This window comes from Falco naumanni, chromosome 19 (assembly GCF_017639655.2).
Source record: "Falco naumanni isolate bFalNau1 chromosome 19, bFalNau1.pat, whole genome shotgun sequence".
NCBI lineage: Eukaryota > Metazoa > Chordata > Aves > Falconiformes > Falconidae > Falco > Falco naumanni.
This window is the reverse complement of record NC_054072.1, coordinates 991,084-1,008,221: the sequence shown is the minus strand read 5'-3', so window position 1 is coordinate 1,008,221 and position 17,138 is coordinate 991,084. Positions and strand designations below refer to the sequence as shown.

At 43.4% G+C, this 17,138-nt stretch overlaps 1 protein-coding gene across 1 annotated transcript; it reads right to left on the bottom strand.

Annotated features, from left to right (window-relative positions):
* Positions 1 to 9,910: 9,910 nt before the first annotated feature.
* On the bottom strand, positions 9,911 to 16,642 carry BMP10 (bone morphogenetic protein 10). The gene is made up of 2 exons (XM_040618184.1): positions 16,154 to 16,642; positions 9,911 to 12,538 (listed from the first exon to the last, which is right to left on the bottom strand). The coding sequence occupies exons 1-2, from the start codon at positions 16,485 to 16,487 to the stop codon at positions 11,595 to 11,597; spliced, it is 1,278 nt and encodes a 425-aa protein (XP_040474118.1). The 5' UTR covers positions 16,488 to 16,642; the 3' UTR covers positions 9,911 to 11,594.
* Positions 16,643 to 17,138: the final 496 nt, after the last annotated feature.

The window sequence follows — 17,138 nt, the reverse complement described above, 5'->3', positions numbered from 1 at the left end:
TCACTCCTGCTCTCACTGTCTAGCATTCTTTGTGATAGAGCAAAAAATCTGGTTTGCTCTTCTTAGATATTTACTACATGAATTTAGGAATTCACTTTGTTGTATCCAGGCGTTTGGTAGGCGTGAGAGGCAAGAAAGTAAAATTATCCTTCTCACATTATTCTCTTTGGATCCCGAGCCAGTCACACTTATGCTGACTTATCCCCTCGTATTTTATCGAAGTCGCATTTTTGGCATGATAATAACTTTCCTTTTTTAGCTTGGCTACTGCATAAAATAGCAAGTTGTTGTGGGAGGCGAGGTGGACGTGCAGGAAAAGTGTCCAGCCATTATTTAGGATGGCTTATACAAACCACAGAAGAGCCGTAAGAACATGTTGTTCTCCCCAGCAGTAACAGAGTAATGCAGTCCGTCCCTCCTTTACATGGCAGTTGAACAATACCCCCAAAACAGGCTGCTTTTAAGAAGAAAAGAGTGCCAAACTGAGACTTCGTGTATGAATAACTGTTCACCAAGGTGGAGAGAAGAAAAAGTCCCCAGACTTTCAGCCAGACCCTCCCTGGAAGCAGTCCCACTGTCCCGTTTTCTTTGTGTTTTCCTGCCACCTTGCTGCAGCACAGGGATGCTATGAAGCCAGACAGTCAAACTGGCCTGGAGGAAAAATAACCTGGCAAAAAAGGAGCATCCTGATAAAGCAAGGGCCAGCATGGGGGCAGGAGCAAGCAGGGACAGGAGTTGTCCGAATAAGCACTCCTTTGGAGAAAATGCTCATCTATTCTAGCACATAAAACTTGCAAGTGTAGGAATCCTGAATTACTCAAGAAGATAAAGACCCTGAGCACTTGCATGGTGATTACTGCACAGAGGCTCCAGCTGGGACAGTTTCTTCCTTGGATAATTCACATTGCCAAAGGCTCACTGCATGCATGGTCTCCACCAAGAACGATTTACCCTTCTAGCTGTTTTCCTTTACAAGAGTCTTCTGAGTAGGCAGTTCCCATAAACAGAAGTACTCAGCAGTTATTTGCGAACTTGGTTTCTTAAGAAATAGCGCTTCTAACTGCAGCTGAATACAGCAACCAGGTGAGTGATACGAATTTGGGTGCAATTTTCCTACCTCTAAGGCTGTGTGGGGCAGAGCAGAGAGACCTTAGTGGTGCTGCCACTGCAAGACTCCAGGGTGTGCTCAACCTTTAGCAAACATCAGAGGATTTACCAAGCTGAAACATCCTACAAGCAGAGAGCTCAGCAAGAAGGAGGCATCCTGTTTTCCCCTTGAGTCCATCGTGTAAAGAAGCTTCACAAAAAGCTTTCTTCACTTTTCATGCATAATCCCATCCAAAAGGTCTCCCTGCACTCCCGTGCCAAGCTTACCCTGGTGAGCCTTGCACAGCAGAGGGGAACGACACTCCCAGTGCCGTCAGCGGGCACTGGTGTGGCTTGTGAAAATTTGCTTTATCACGCGTAAAAACATGATGTGATATTTCAGCCCTCTTAACACAATGTACCGATAACAGGGACTGGGAACAGGGGAATGCTCCTTTAATCTCAGCTGGCTGAAATGCTGTTTGCTGCATCCAGGGAGCTATTTCCAAACGAGTGCATTTTAAAACCAGCCAGCAAGGCAGTTGCCAGGCTTTGACCTCTTATTAAAGAAGTGAGGATAAGCATCAGCTTAGCATTTGCTTTCTGAGCATGTGAGAGGTAAATTTTTCCTTTCCCCAGCAGCATGGCCTTGTTTCCTTCCTCGGCTCCCCGATAAGAGCCAGCACAGGCTGCCATCCAGCCGGAGAGGCTCCCCTTGTGCTCTGCATGCTCTGGATGAGGTCCACACTTGATCCCTAGGGCCAGTGCAGGTTTTGAGTCTTTTCAGTGACACCTTGACCCTGTGCATCCCTTCCTGGGGCTCAGAGGATGGATTTTCTAATTCTGCCAAGTGTTGCCCCTGCATGCATCCACATTTCTGAGTCAGGAGGTCAGCCAAGCATCCCAAGGACAGTTGTTCCCAACACAACAGCTACACAGGCAGCGCCAAGGAGTGAAAGGTCAAATGTCCACTGGAAACTGGAGTGTTGTCACATCCTGGGAAAGGATGTTTCCACTGGGGGAGTAGGAACATCCTGCTCCCTCACCACCTTCCTCCTATCCAGTGTAAAGAATGCTGCGTAAATAAGTCTGAAATGGGGATAGATCACAGTTACAGTTTGTAGAAGACCTGGGACACATGTTTAGAAACCCGTTAGCTCCACAGACTGCGTCTTTCCTGTAGCTGGCAGTGGAAGGGCATTGGCTTAGGGTCAAGGATAGCACAAGAAGTTATGGAAAAGCAACAGCAGATTAAATTGCTGTCATCCACTCTGACCCGCTTCTGCTCACTCAAATATAAAGCCTCACTGATAATGGCAAGCAGGATGGCTTTTAAAAATAAAACTGTAGCAGCCTTTCTTCTATTTTGTAAGGCTGTTAAGAAATCACATGCAGAAACACCAGCTGGCACACAGCACCCTAGCACCCTATCACAACTGGGAGATGGAGCTGTAATGTGGTTTGTAATGTGGCTTTTTAGGACACTGGTGTAGGGCTCAGATGGTTAGACTGCTTTTTGCTTGACCTGTTCCATGTCTTAGCTCCTCATCCACTTTTAGCTTCAGTGGCAGCAAGCAAGGAGCCCACTGCCCATGAAGGTGAGCCTGCGCCAGTGCAAGCCTTGCAGTGCCTTGGCCAGTCAAGGCAAAGGAGTTTGCAGCAGAGTGCTCAGCATTCACCACTCAAGCCAAACTAATTAGGTCTCCTGTCCCAGTGAAAGCCAAGCCGTTGGAGTCCCAGATTTTTGCTCTCCAAAACACAACACAAAAGTAATGAAGCCTTTGAAAAAGTTTGCAGAGCACATATGAAGCAGAGCCAGACAAAGACTTGGGAGTCCTGAATCCCAATCTACGATATAAATATTTGCGATAATAACTAGGTCGGCCAGGCTTGCCAGATAACCCTTCCTTTTATTAACTTTAGGCTGGAGGGTTTAGGCCAGAAGTGTTGACAACATTGGTGTCAGTGGTGAAGACATTGGTTTCTTCCCCGAGAAGAATGATGCAAGAATGAGAGAATGATGCAAAAGCGGGACGGTTATTGCTAGAACAGCTGAAAGCAGATATAGAGGTGCAATTCATTTGTTCACAGAGGTGCTATTGCTTCCCAGTGGCTACCCAGTCTCTCGAAGGCTGCTGCATTCCCGTGTGCGGGCCAACCACAGTGTGCACCAGGGTCTGCCTTAGCCAACTGCTCTATCTTAAAAGTTACTCCTTTCCGTTGCAGTAAGAGCAGGGGTTAATGCAACTCTGGGGAGCTCACTGAGGCTCTTGTCTAAATCGTTTGCCTGTCCTGGAGCTCATTAGCGTTGCATGCAGTGCCCTGAACAGTGTCACGGAGGAACGCGTGTGGCAGCCCCCATCAGGAAGGCCGCATGCCCCACAAAGCATGGCCTGCTCCCTCTGCCATTAGCTCGCTCCTCAGGGCATGTTGCTTATCTCTAATGCACTAATTAGGGTGGACAGAGGAAGCACAAGACGTGCAATCAATATTATTGGGCCAAATTTGCAGCTGGTGTAAGTCGTCGATTGGCAGAGGAGTGCAGAAGAACAAGAAATGATGTGAGCTAGAGAAATCCCAAGGGAAAAGGAGGGAGTTCAGCAAGGAAAGTAACTTTGCTTTGTGTTTGAAAGCAACTTGCTTTCCTTGAAAGAATGACTTCAAAATTGGTACAAAGCTATAAGTGAAAATTTATATAGCAGGTTGGATTTGCATGATGTCATGCTATTTTGTGTCTATCTCAGCAGCAACCAGCTACTGTAAGCCAAAATCAAATCACTTACACTGTTTCAACAGTTGGATCAGCCCATTAGCCTCCTAACTGTGTGTCTCTGTCTCCCATGGATCCCCACTCCCATTTTAACCCATGGGGAAATTCAGGTTGGGATTTCATAGTGCAGATCTGGTGAAGAGCAAGCACAGTAAGCAATAACAGGTGAACAGTTTTACCAGCTACCAGTACCTGTAGAAATGGTAAAAGGGCTCATTTTTCCTACGGTAAGATATCTGCTCTGCTCACAGTTCAGCTGGCTTATGTTTCAGGCTGTAGGCTTCTCTGTATCAGTATCTTGAGCTAGGCATCTAAAATCTGGTAATGATAAAAGCAAACAGAGCACGTTCACTATTGTAGGATAACAGGTTTTGCTTTCCCACTCTCCCAAAGCTTTGCATTTCAACTCCGCCTGATTAGCCAGTGGTGACAGCTCAGGAAATGGATTCCACCCAATCTCACAACAACTGATCTAAAATGCTCTAATCTCTGGAAAGATAAGGAGTTGCTACAGCAAAGCCAACATAAACCTGAGAGCTGGGGGGGGGTGGGTGGACTGTTGTTTAGCCACGTTGCTAGTTAGCTACTGTACTTGATTTCAGAGACCACCCTGTATTTAAACCTTCTCACTTAACTTGACACATATCTTTTCAACACCATCTGAAGCTCACATCCTGGATAGTCTCAGCCACACAGACCTGCAGGACATTGTTTGGGGAGCTCTAGTGCTGCGATGAGCATCCCCTCATCCTAAAGTCGCTGCAGATATGACAAGCAGCAGCTTCTGTGAGATACAGTTATGCAAATATTGAATTAATGGTACTTCAGCTGCTGATTTAAAATAAAATACGCTGTATTTTCTTTTTGGACCATACCTCACGCCACCACAGAAAATGTAGTATTTGGAGCTAGGAAAAAACCTCACCCTTCTTTTCAGGAACCATTGCTCTATGTCACGGAAATCCATTCCTCTCATATGATTTCCTTTATTACAGCCATGTTGATTGCTTTTATCCCTCATATTTCCTTTGTTTACTTAAAAAATGCATTCAAAGGTCCTGCTAAGCCCTTGAAATGCTGAGCAGGAGGTCGATTAATTTGTGTTCTGAACAGGATCACATTGGGCATGTATCCAACAGCAGAAAATAAGTAAGCAAACTCCCTATTGCCAACATAAGCTCATTTACCCTGAGCTGGATATACTGCAGTATATATGTTAGCAAAACTCTTCTGTATTTTCTGGCATTATCTGCTCTAAAAAGTAACTCGGTTTGCTGGAATAATGCAGTCATATCGTAACAAGTTTTGCCCGCAATGCTGTGTGGTGAGATGGGGTTGGAGGCAGAAATTCTCACAGCTAACCGCTAGCACAAATTCAGCTCTTATTGACATCTGAAGTGACTCTGTGAGAGGCAGGAGAGGAAATTGGCATTTACTAGCATGCTTCTGAAAGCAAATGCACTCAGTTGTTGCAGGAGACGTTTCCAAGACCTCAGCAGGAAGAGCTGGACCCCCTTCGACTATTCATCTTCTTGACAAGGGTATCAAAATGTGGACGTTTCCCTCCACTTTTATCTGGGAAAAGCAGCAGTAATTCTAACAGCTGCTCCTTCTACTGCTTTCAACAGCCTTGCATTTCCCCACAAAGCTGCTCCTCTGTGAGAGGCGAGACATGCTAGGTGCCTCGAGTCCTGCTCCCTAGGGAATGGCTTGCAGAGACGTAGCCTGACAAAAAGTGTATTTTTCCTGAGTGAAAGCAGATGGAGAGTGATAGTGGGATGAAGAAGAGCAAGACAGGGATGAAGAGATGAAGGAGATGCGGCCAGATTTGTTCCTAAAATGTGACCAGGGTTCTAAGGTCATTTTCAAATGACATTTTCAGCTTGCCCCTGTAGTGGGATGTGCAAATGAGATGATAACTGATAAACCTGCCTGCCCTTTTGAAATTCCTGGCTTTATGGTTTATAGAGAGTTTGGGTTTGAGTTTTTAATGGATGTCTCTATTTCAGTGGGCTTGTAATGCAAAACTTATCTTTTTCTTCTTACTGAGAAGGTGCTTTTAAAGAAGTTTATTTGCACAGCAGTAGGTTTGACAGTCTGTTTTCGCTAGCAAATGTCCAGGGGTGCTAGGCCATAAACTCAGGTCCTCTCTGGGTTACAGCTGTGCCAACTAAATATGTGACCAGACCTGGCCAGCTAAAATGGCTTAATAACAGGTTGTCACAAACCTGCCTCATTTTGTCTGAAGAACATTCAGGGTAGACACATTTGGGGTGGTTTTCATCTGTTCCCATTTAGGCATTTAAACTCTAGAAATTCAAGTGCATATGTGTTGTCCCTTTACTTGCAGGTAAGACAAAGGGTTATCCTCCCGCGCTGCCTCTCTTTATCCAGTATCAGTGCCAGAAACAGCCCGGGTGATTTCTATGCCATGTCAAGGCTTAGCCTCAATGTGATCCTTTGCACAGCCAGGGATATTGCACCTGTGTGGGCCAATACAGGAGAAAAACCCCCACATTATTTCTCCCTTAGATGTCAAAGCAAGAGTTTAGAGTAAGACATGGGTCATGTTTTGTGGCTGCTTTTTGCTTTCTGTAATATAGGCACCTCTCTGACTTCTTCACTCCTGACATTGACTGTGCTAGAAATACACAGCTCTGGCCAAAATGCCTAGTTCCAGCACTAATATTCAACAATAATACACTCCATATAATAAACCTCTTCTTCCAAGGGGTGCTGATAAGAATTTCCATTTTTAGTTGAGGGCAAATGAACCATTCCGCCTTTATTTGTTGCTGTTGCAATTGAAGAAGGAGCAGAAGCTAATTTTTTAACTTTTCCTGTAAATAGTGCATTAATGAAGACAGATGGGTCAGCAGTATAAACAAAAACTCTATCTCAAGCTAGTTTTGTTCTGGCTTTGTTTCCCAATATAGTAAGCAAACCACCACCACCCTGGTTCCCATCCTATTAACAGTGCTTGCACTCCAAACGTTGAACAGGGTTATAAGGAAGTTTAAATTAACACTTGGCTGTAGTTTTTCAAATGCCTGAAGCAGATGTTCAAATGCCAGGAAAACGTCCTCTCTTTTTTTTCCTCTCCCTAAAAAAATGGTAGATTTTGCTAGTGTTTGGCTCAGTGTTTCACAGAAAATATTTAACTGAACCTCTCTCATTGTGCTGTAGGTAAGCCAGGCACCAAACCGCCCCCAGTTGTTAAAACCTGCAGGATCCTTTGCTATTTCCAGACTGCTGGAGGTCCTGGTTCGCTTTGCTCTCTGGGCAGTCTAAGAAGGGCACTGCAGTAGCTGGAGCTCGGGAAGAGAAGGTTCTGGTTGCTACTTTGGATGGTGGTTGCTTTGGGAGATGATTTTTCTTAAGTTACCTCAGTTTTGGGGAAGCTGATCCCCATGTCTTTAGCTCCAGAATTGCTGCTCACGTGGTGGGGCCCACTGGCTTTGGAAAGAGGTATGTGTCCACAATATTCAGGAATAGTCTTTTTTCCTTAAGAGTGACACTTGGGAACCTCCAAATGGGAACACCATGAGCCATCACCAGGCACTTACTGCTAGGGAGAGGGGGTGCCCTGCTTTCCTGCCAGAACAGTGTGGGGCTCCCCCCTCCTCCCCAGGCTCCCCAGACCGCCCCAAACTACCCATCTCCCCAGGGCAAGGGGCTGGCAGGGCGGGGGCAGCGGGGGCAGGAAAACCATGCTGAGCTGTCAAGCTTTAATGCTCAAAAAGCCAGGAATCTGTTATCTTCAATGAGCTATGCGGGGAATCACAGTGAGCTGGACTCCAGGGATCACACTCAAGGGATAATGCCAGAAAGCTTTGGGAAGAAATCTGTTTGAGGAATTTTAGTCCACATGCAGAGAGCTAAGAGATATGAATCATTTAAGGGAACCTCAAACTTTCAAGTGCTTCGTGAAATCTGGCATCGGTGCTGAGTGTTTGCACAGGAGACACAGTTACCATGATTTCTTCAAAGGCCAAGAAATGAGTAAGATATCTTTTAAGTTCATGCTCTTCTGGAGGCATCATGTGTGTTGATTTAAGAGCAGCAATCCAAGACCAAAGCTCTTCCCTCAGCTCCCTTGCTGATAGGTTATCCAGGCTTTTCCTCTCTCTGTCTCTCTTGCTTGTTTCTCCTCCCACCCCTTTGCCTGTCCTGTCTATTTAGACTGCACGCACCGCCTGGCATTCTATACAGCGTCCAGCAAAAGAAGGGGCTTCATATCTGCTTACGCTTTCTTATACATATTCAATTAGAAACAGATGAAAGCAAAAATCCAACAGATATTGATGATTTTGGTGAGACAGTGTTGCTGCCTCCTTTAGTTATATGCAATAATTCATAGATGGATGGATGGATAGAAAGATAGATACTTCCATACTGAAGACATATTTTCCCAAATCTTTCTAAAATTGGTTTGCACTTTTAAGTCAAGCATCTGCTAGCATGTTGATATAAAATAGATCAGAAATTAAAGGAAAATCAATGCACACTACTATTTAATGTGAAAAATAAATATTTAGAAACAGAAGAAATCACAGTACTAATGTGGATGGATAGAAGGAAGAAAGAAGGAAGACAGGAGTAAAGAAATAGAAAATGAAAACATGCAGTGGAATATTTTTTCAGGGACTTCTTATGACATTAGCAGCTCTTACAGCTTGGTAGCACCAGTAACACATAGCTCTTGTCATGCACTCACCACATTATTTGTAATAATAATAAATGTCATATCTATATGGACAGGTGTATTTTAAGCCAAGTACTTCCGAATTTGCAGAAGCAACCTTAATTTGCTACTTAGGGAAAAGTCTTTACAAAATAACTGTCCCATTTTTTGGGATGCTGTTTTCCCTGATCTCTGCCATCTAACTGCATGAACATCCAGCAAATGTCTTTGCACAATTATATTCAAAGGTAAGGTAAAAGTAAGGTAAAGTTTTGCTCATAAAGCAGGCATGCAGTCCTAACAGACACACATTAATAAATGAAATAACCATTCTCAGTAGTTCTCATCTCAGGTTACGAACAGCATAGGTGCAGCTGAAGGATTCAAGAGATGCCCAGTTTTCTCCCAAAACAGCACAGTGGGATACATCTCATGTTTTACGGTCTTTCACCACAAACTCTGGCTGAAATCCTCTTCAATCAGCAGTACACTCCTTGTTCCTTTATAAAGAAAAGTTAACAATATAAAAAGACTGACTGGCTCCTAATTCTAAAAAGCTATCATTGATATTTTTACTGATCTTGTTAAAACTCACACATGCAGGTTTACTAACTGATAAAATTACATGCCCACCCACATTCACATTGTACTATGTTACAACAAATCTCTGGCAATAACAGAGTGTACAGGAAACCATTCTGCTTTGCTACATGGTCACTTGAAAATTTATAGTGATTATGAGTGATTACAGTGGGTTACTTATGAATTTTAAGGCACAGGTCACCCTACACACTGTTCAGAAATGTTGCTACTGTTCAGTAAAGGACAGTGGTGCAAAAAGCCCGCTGGTCAGATCACTGCCACAGGAACAGTCGCAGAAAAGAGATGATAAAAGCAAATGTCGGATTATCTCCCTAATGCTGGATTATCACTCCTAACAAGGTGAATGGTTTGTCTTGGCAAATGGCTTCATAAGAATTGTGGATAGTTTTGAAAGGATCTATGTGGTCACACTTCAACCGTTGGCTGCTGCAGTTCATGTCAGCAGAGCGAAATATCACACCTCTTATGAATTCTTTTAATGTGCCATTAACCACAGACTAAGATTGCAGTGTAGCTCAGGGGAAAGGTCTGTGAGCGGTGTCAGTCACTCACAGGGTGCAATCTGTAGCAGGCAGAAAGCAGTACAGCCGCATGGCACAGCCCACTATCTGGAAACACACAGCACGAGTGGAGACTGCACAACTCTACAATAAACTACGCAGCTGACCACTTAAAGCAACGATACCCCTGCAAGAGTAGTTATACGTTGGACAAGACCGTACGAGCTCCAGAATGCTATTTAAATCACTCCAGTGACTGAACAGTTCTGCAAGCAAGGATGATAACTGTGGTATATAGTATTTACAGACATCTAGGAGGGGAAAAAATCAGCAACACCAATCTCTGCACAGCACAACTCAACAGAGAGATTCCATGTGGAATAGGATGGGTACAAGGTTTTATCCAAGTGGGATTACACACAAGCACAAAAATAAAACATTCTGTATTCTACATTATCTTACAAAGGCAGGTCAATAAATAGGTCAATAAATTATGGGAAAGGCAGAAGAGTATGTGTGAAAATAGGTGAAACTGGGTTTAGTTAGTGCGTGATGAAGTCTTTTGTGTCCATTCCCACAAAGTGTTAGAGTGATTCTTTCAAAGACCCTTATCACTTCCAAGGAAGATAACTTACCCTTAAAAGTGTAAAACACATGCAGGGACAGTACAGTAGGCTCTGGTACAGGCTAAAAGAGTCAACGTCACTTACACTTTCCCAAGAATCTGACAAATTTGCAGCTTAGTATAAATAAAGTGACGGGTCTATTGTTTCTCAGCTCTGACACCTTCTTATCACCACGATTTGTTGCAGAAGAGTGGCGGAAACATGGCATGTGACTCCACTATATACAGTTTAGGGGGGGGGGGGGCAATACCTTTATGAATTGACAACTTCAGCCCATACATAAAGGAAAGATCCTCTCTATCTAGCTGACACGAAGGCGTTTCCTTTTCTGTCTAGCTCTCTGCAGACTAAATGCAATACTACTTGGCCACTGGAATTGGTTTATGTAGCTGTACTGTATGTAATTTACTGGACTGGGTAGAGGGACTAGTTTCTTAGCTGGTATAAACTGGTACAATTTCAAGGATTCAGGAAATTTCCTGCACTTCTTTCTGCCACATAAAGCTTTGGCCCTTGAGAGACAACACATGGCTAATGCGACAAAGCCAGCGCTGCTCTACACAGGGTGCTTTTGTAATAAACATGCACAGGGGGAATTTCTTGCCATTGCCTGTGAGAGCACTGAACGTGCCTGGCACTGCTCCTGGGGCCACTGCTTTACTAAGAAAGATGGGAAAGGGAATGGTTCCCTTCCGCGCCAGATGCCAAATCACCCCTGCCAGTTAACTGAGACAGGGAAAGATTAAAGGAAGAATTAAGAAAAAAGGAAAAAAAGTTTAACACCTTGCTGTGTCTTAGTGATTTAGGAGCTTGAGAATTATTGGGACTTCAGATCTACAGAGATAAATTTCAAAAAAATAATCTGAGCATGTAAGGATCTTTATAAAGATTTTACACAAAACTAAACAATCTAGGTGTGTATTGCCCATAGTTCACCTATCTTTAATAGCTCTGGAAATCCCTACAGATGCCAATCAACATTTATAAAGTACAAAAATATGCCTTTATTTCTGTGAATTTGAATGTGCCCCTTTGGCACAAAGAGCCCTCCCAAACGATCCAGTGATCTGCTCTATGCCCTGACAGGAAGAGGGACTCGGTCATAATTTGGACAGCAAAGAACAGCAAGAAGCAAGCAATGGAACAAAATATACATTCCCTACGGTCGTACGACTTGCCCACTCCCCATAACAGGAAACATACAATTATCTGTACATGCCTCATTAAATAACCTTATTAAATAGGAAATCCGAAATGTACAAATTTACAGACTGAATCATTAAATACTTCCCCTGTGCCCTCCCCCGTGCATGCGTTCCCTACTACTATCTGCAGCCACACTCGGATACCACCATGCCTTCATATTTGAACTTGTAGGTGACCACCCCTGCATCTAAGTAGAGAATAGAGATGGGATCAAGTTTGGTGGGAACGCAGCAGGCCTTGGAAGCTTTCTGAGGATTCTTCAGGTGAACCAACGTCTGGACAATGGCATGTTTCGTTGGTGTGACGTGCTCTGTTAAGGGGTAGGCGCATACTCCGTGGCACTCATAAGCTTCGTATCCCGCTGGGGCGATGATCCAGGAATCCCAGCCAATCTCCTTGAAATCTATGTAGAGTGGAGTCTTTTTACAGTAGTTGCCCTTTGCGTTCCTCCGGATTCGGGCAGTAGAGTCATAAATGATGTTGGAGCGCATCTGGAGCAACGCCTCCTCACCAGGCTGGCTGTGGAAATTGCCAACCTCCAGGTTCTCCAAGTCCACGAGCTGCTCATGATCTATCATTTCATTCAGCTCTTGCTTCTCCTCTTTTTTGTCATTGCTTTGGTCATCAGAGAACACAATCAACAGGGGCACATGCTTAGCCTCAGAGTTGATGTCGATATCAATTTTCCCCTCTCCATTCTTCTCCTCCCCTTCCTTGCTCTCTATATGAACTTCCAGCCGATGCGTGGTCAGCCCTGCCCTTCGCCAACGCCTGATGGCTTCCGTGACCTCGAAGCTCTCCCACTCGCTGCTCGTGCCATAGATCTGCCTGGATGCCAGTGCCACTGTCTTTCTCTCGTCTCCTAGCCCCATGTGGTCATTTTCCAGCACTTCAAAAATGGTGACCTTCCGGTCAAGCCCATCATAGAGCATTTGGTCCCGCTCCACCAAGGTGTAGAGCCTCAGCTCTGCCATGGTGATTTCTTCATGGTGAGGGATGGAAACATTGAACAGAAGAGGGTATTTCCGGATTCCTGTAACACCAATGGGGTGGGAAGCCAAGTCTGGAAACAACAAAGATCAAGTATTTTAGAAGGGTCAATACATTCAGCAACATGCACCGAAGGTCATCTGACAAGTTTTGCATTGGTTGGTTTCAGTCAAACGATTCCAGGAGAGTGGTTTTTCATCATTTCCCAAAATCCATACTTGGAAAAAAGGCCCATTTTATTTTAGATGTCTAAGGACAGCCAGATCCCAGACATGCTAAAGACCATAAACCTGGATTTATAGATTCTCCTTTTATCCCCATGCCTTCCAGGGACTTTCTTGTCACCTGGAAGGATTATGTATTAAAAACGTGTTGCCTAATACTGAAATACAAATAATTTTTAGGTTGCTGCACTGCAACTATTTAATAAAAAAGGAAAAAACATTTATTGGTGTAGGAGAGGAAGGGAGGAAGGATATGGCACTGGAGTGAACATGAGGTGGGTGACATGTAAGCTGCACATGCAAGAACAGCAGGCTGTATCTGTGTCTGCTTAGTGTTTCTGTGCTAGCAAGTATTCCCTTCTGCTGAAATATCCCTCAGAAACTGAAGGGCCAAGCACTAAGGGAGGAAAAGTTGCTTCAGAAGATGTAAAGGCTCTGGTTCGGAAGAGCAGGTGGTAAACATCCTGTGTGAACTGCCAGTCAACAGAAATTCTGCCACAGACTCAGTGGGCTTCAAGTGAGCAGTCAAACAGCTGTACTCAGCCAGGCACTTTTGGCAGCTTTAGTTAATAAAACATATAAGAAGTACATAATATCTGCTTGTCAGTCAGGCTGTCTGTCCTATCTGCATTGTTTGTTTATACACAGGCAATATGCATTTCCTCACACAATGCAGAAATCTTAGCTAATGATTGTGTGTTTGTTGCTGAATTACTGTGCTGTCTACTTGTAACTCAGAAGACAGATTAGGACATAGAGACTATGGGCAGCATTTCTGCAAAGGCAGCCTATTTGTCACATATTACTATCTTCATCTCTGACTTCTCCAATTTTGATATGTTTGTAGAAAAATGACACTGATAAAGCTGCAAGCATTGGCGATGCTCCACCAGTGCACTTAAGCAAGCAGTTAACTTTAGCATGTGACTTGTCCTACTTAATTCCAGTTTTGAGGCACCTGCCTTTTTCTTTTTTTTCCATTTTGCACTTCCACCTGCTCATAAACAAAAAAATGAGGGGTGATTCTGGTGGCATTTCCCTACCTGTCAGTTGATAAAGATGGGGGCTGAATATACTCTGCACAATGCCAGGGTAGGAGCAGACTGTGAACTGAAATACAATGCTATTCAAGCTTAGCTATCATCTCCATACTGGAAGTAATCTTTGGGGTCTCCTAGACCTTGATATGCTAAAGCAAGTCTGTAGTGATACATATAATGACAGGGTGGAGAAATGCCACCTGATCATATAGAAGACGAGCACAACTCATTCACCAGAAGGCAGGGGAAAGCCACATGATACTTAAGAAGCTGGGTGAGTGCTAGCAGGGCATCAGAAGCGTTCATTTCTGAGTCAGGATGTGACTCTGCTCTTTAGCTAGAAAGTCCATAGGGTGAGGTATCTCCTACTGTTAGCAGTATACCCCTAGGAGGGTCAGGGAGACTGGAGTCCACACAGAAAGAAAAATTTCTCTTAAGACCTTTATCCAAGTTTTAAGAAGATAACAGTCCCATTTACAATGGTGATGTTATAGTTCATTCGTTGAAACAAAGAACTAATTCCAGCCAAGCAGCATATTTCTGTAATAAAGGATTTAACGGATAATAATGAAACTACCATTGCTGCCAATTTTCAGCAGGGTAGGTAAACAAAAAAATTCCATGGTCTGTTTCTACTGTCTATATCATTGAAAGTAATTAATTTCTCTATCAAAAGAGCTGTTTAGCATTAAAAGGATAGCTCTTACTTATACAGACTTTCAAGACACATAACAAACGTTAATTTCCCAGTCCCTTTAACTTTACGCGTTTATGAAGCTGTCTTAACATCAGCAGTCTCACTTCACATCTTGCTGTTTTGGATTGGAAGAGGTGAGAGAATTACTGAAATCACAGAAAGTTAAGCCAAGTTTACTTGATCCCCTGCAGAGCTCATGCAGTGATGAATGAAATAGGCATCAAATGTCATGGCTACAGAATGGCACGGAACTGCAAACTGCCACATCTATTACTGGCAAGAGTCAAGTCTGTACCATTTTCAGTGCTGCAAATCTGAAAGAATTTCAGTTCTGCCAGTGGAACAATTTCAGATTTATGTCACTAAACCACACTCTATTTTATTCTTTAGCATACCATACTTGGCAATTTTTATCCCATTTATTTTTTTTTAATACTGCAAAATGATAAAAGAACACCACGCTTTCCTGCATGTGTTTTCATTTATGCTGATGAGTAGTGACAGGCATGGCTGTTCAGATGAATAACTGTTCACCAGTGGGTGTAACTGGTTTGCACCAAACCTTCAATAAACTTTCCCACACTGGAGAAAAGATTATGTAAAGAAGATTTTAAATCACAATGGAGTGACTCTTCAAACCAGAAAAAGGTTGTGGCTAAGGAGTGCCTGGGCCTGGCAGAAGGGCAGAGCAGAACAGAACTTCTGGATTCTCTCCTTGCATCTCACTGCATTGCAAAACTGAAATTACTTACATGTAGCCTCTCCTTATAGTTATCATTTTGAAACTGCAAATGTTAGAGAAAAAGCAATACATATATATTTATACTTCATCAATCGACAAAGGATGAGAGAAGTCCCACAGCAGTTTCAATAGTTGCGTGTGTGCCTGAGTAGTTAAAACGAACCAAAGCACTTGTATTTGTCAAGTGGAGAATCGGTATTTGGAATTGTTTCGTTGAAATACGTTTTTAACATAAAACCTGTGTTGGTGCAAGTAGGTATTGACAAACTACTGAATGTTAGCACTGAAACATTATCTTGAACTGAGGGGAAATGCTGAAGCAGAAACATATAGGGAACCTACCTAAGGTCACAATTCCACTTCTTCAGGGTTTTTTTTTTTTGTTTGTTTGTTTGTTTGTTTGTTTTTTTAATAGGAAATGTTCTAGTCCTCCAAAGTAAAACCTCATGGTTATCCAAAATTCTGCCTCACGTATTTCTATGTATTTTTGGGACCGTGCTCAGATGCCAAAGGAAGAAAATGTTACAAATCTCAGGAGGATCAATGACAGGATATTAACAAAAAGCTGTATTAGGTTAAGTTCATAATAGGAAAATATTGCACCTTTGAACAGAGTGTAAAAACATTTCTTGCCTTAAGATATGCATTTGAAAAATGAACAGGTAATTGCAAATTATGTGTGTCATTATAGGGATAATGAAAGTGGTGTCTCTAAATTATACTTGGTGCTGCCCAAACATTAAAGAAACATCTTCCCCCAAAGCCTTACAGTCTCAAAAGCAAAGGACAAAGGATCCTTCTCACAAGAAGTGTGATCTGGGTAACCCTGGCACATGCAGTGTTCACTGCCTGTTTCCAATGCCACCCCCACCTAAAGGCCTTTTTTCCCCTAGTGCAGTTCTTGCCCCATGCCTGGTAAATACAGTTCACGCTGACTATGAAGACAGTCATTTTCTATTTACTTCTAGAGATGCACATATCTTACCTTCATTTTTGAAGCTCCTAATAATATTTGCGGATGGCATAGATGTCCTATCAGTGGCAAATCTGTTGTACAGCTCTAGCATGTACTCTGGTGGATCCACCTTGGCCGTTTCATGCAGGGGAATGTCAGAGAGGTTCAACGTCTTCAAAAACTCATTTTTCATATTCTGAAGCAGCGTGTTGAAATCAACACCATCCTGCTCGGAGAGAATCTCGTCGAAAAGAGGCACGTCTTCCTCCAAGGAAGAGTGCTCCAAGCTCAGGATGGGACTGCAAGCGGCAAAGTGAACCAAGACACAGAGGACAGCCCACAGCTGGAGAACTACAGAATCCATGACTTCACTTGAGCCTCCAACCGCACTCAACAAGCTCTAGCTCTCGTGTGGGCTAAGTGGCGGTTTTATCCCCTGGGTTGTACACGGCTTGTGTCACAGAGAGATGACAAGTTTGGAAGCTCTTGTCTTGAAACTTGTGATCCGTCCTGTCTGTCTCCCCCTTCCCCCTCCCCAAAACCAGGTCTCAGTAATTGGATATGGCTTGCTCTCTCCTATGGTTGCCTTGCCTCTCTTATCTTGTGTAGTGTAAGCTGTTCACCAGATTTGTTGCTATCTCGCAATCCCCTTTCCCTTAATGAGCGTTTTGTAAACATTCTGAGCTAGGACACTCGGAGATAGGACAAGTTTCTCCTCAGAGAGGAACTGCCTGATGGTAGCTGATTTCCTTTGAACAACTTTCATCCATGCAGTTTTCAAGCTAACACGTAAATTCTACGGAGCCTCTGTCCAAACATACCAATTTCACACCAAGAACAAACAGTAGCTCCCCTAAGGTAACAGCTCTGCCCTTTTCAAAACTATTTTAGACCTAAGTTTTTACATCACAGTTACAAAGGAACTTCTTTGGGAAAAGGTCCGTTCTTCTGTGCTTGTACAGGGCAAAGCATGGGAGAAGAGCTCTAGGTATCACCACAATACTGGAGTCACAAG

Coding starts and splice junctions, on each gene's coding strand:
- BMP10 (XM_040618184.1), bottom strand. CDS start 16,487: ATGGATTCTGTAGTTCTCCAGCTGTGGGCTGTCCTCTGTGTCTTGGTT. Junction 12,539..16,153: donor TAGGAGCTTCAAAAATGAAG/GTAAGATATGTG, acceptor TGTTGTTTCCAG/ACTTGGCTTCCCACCCCATT.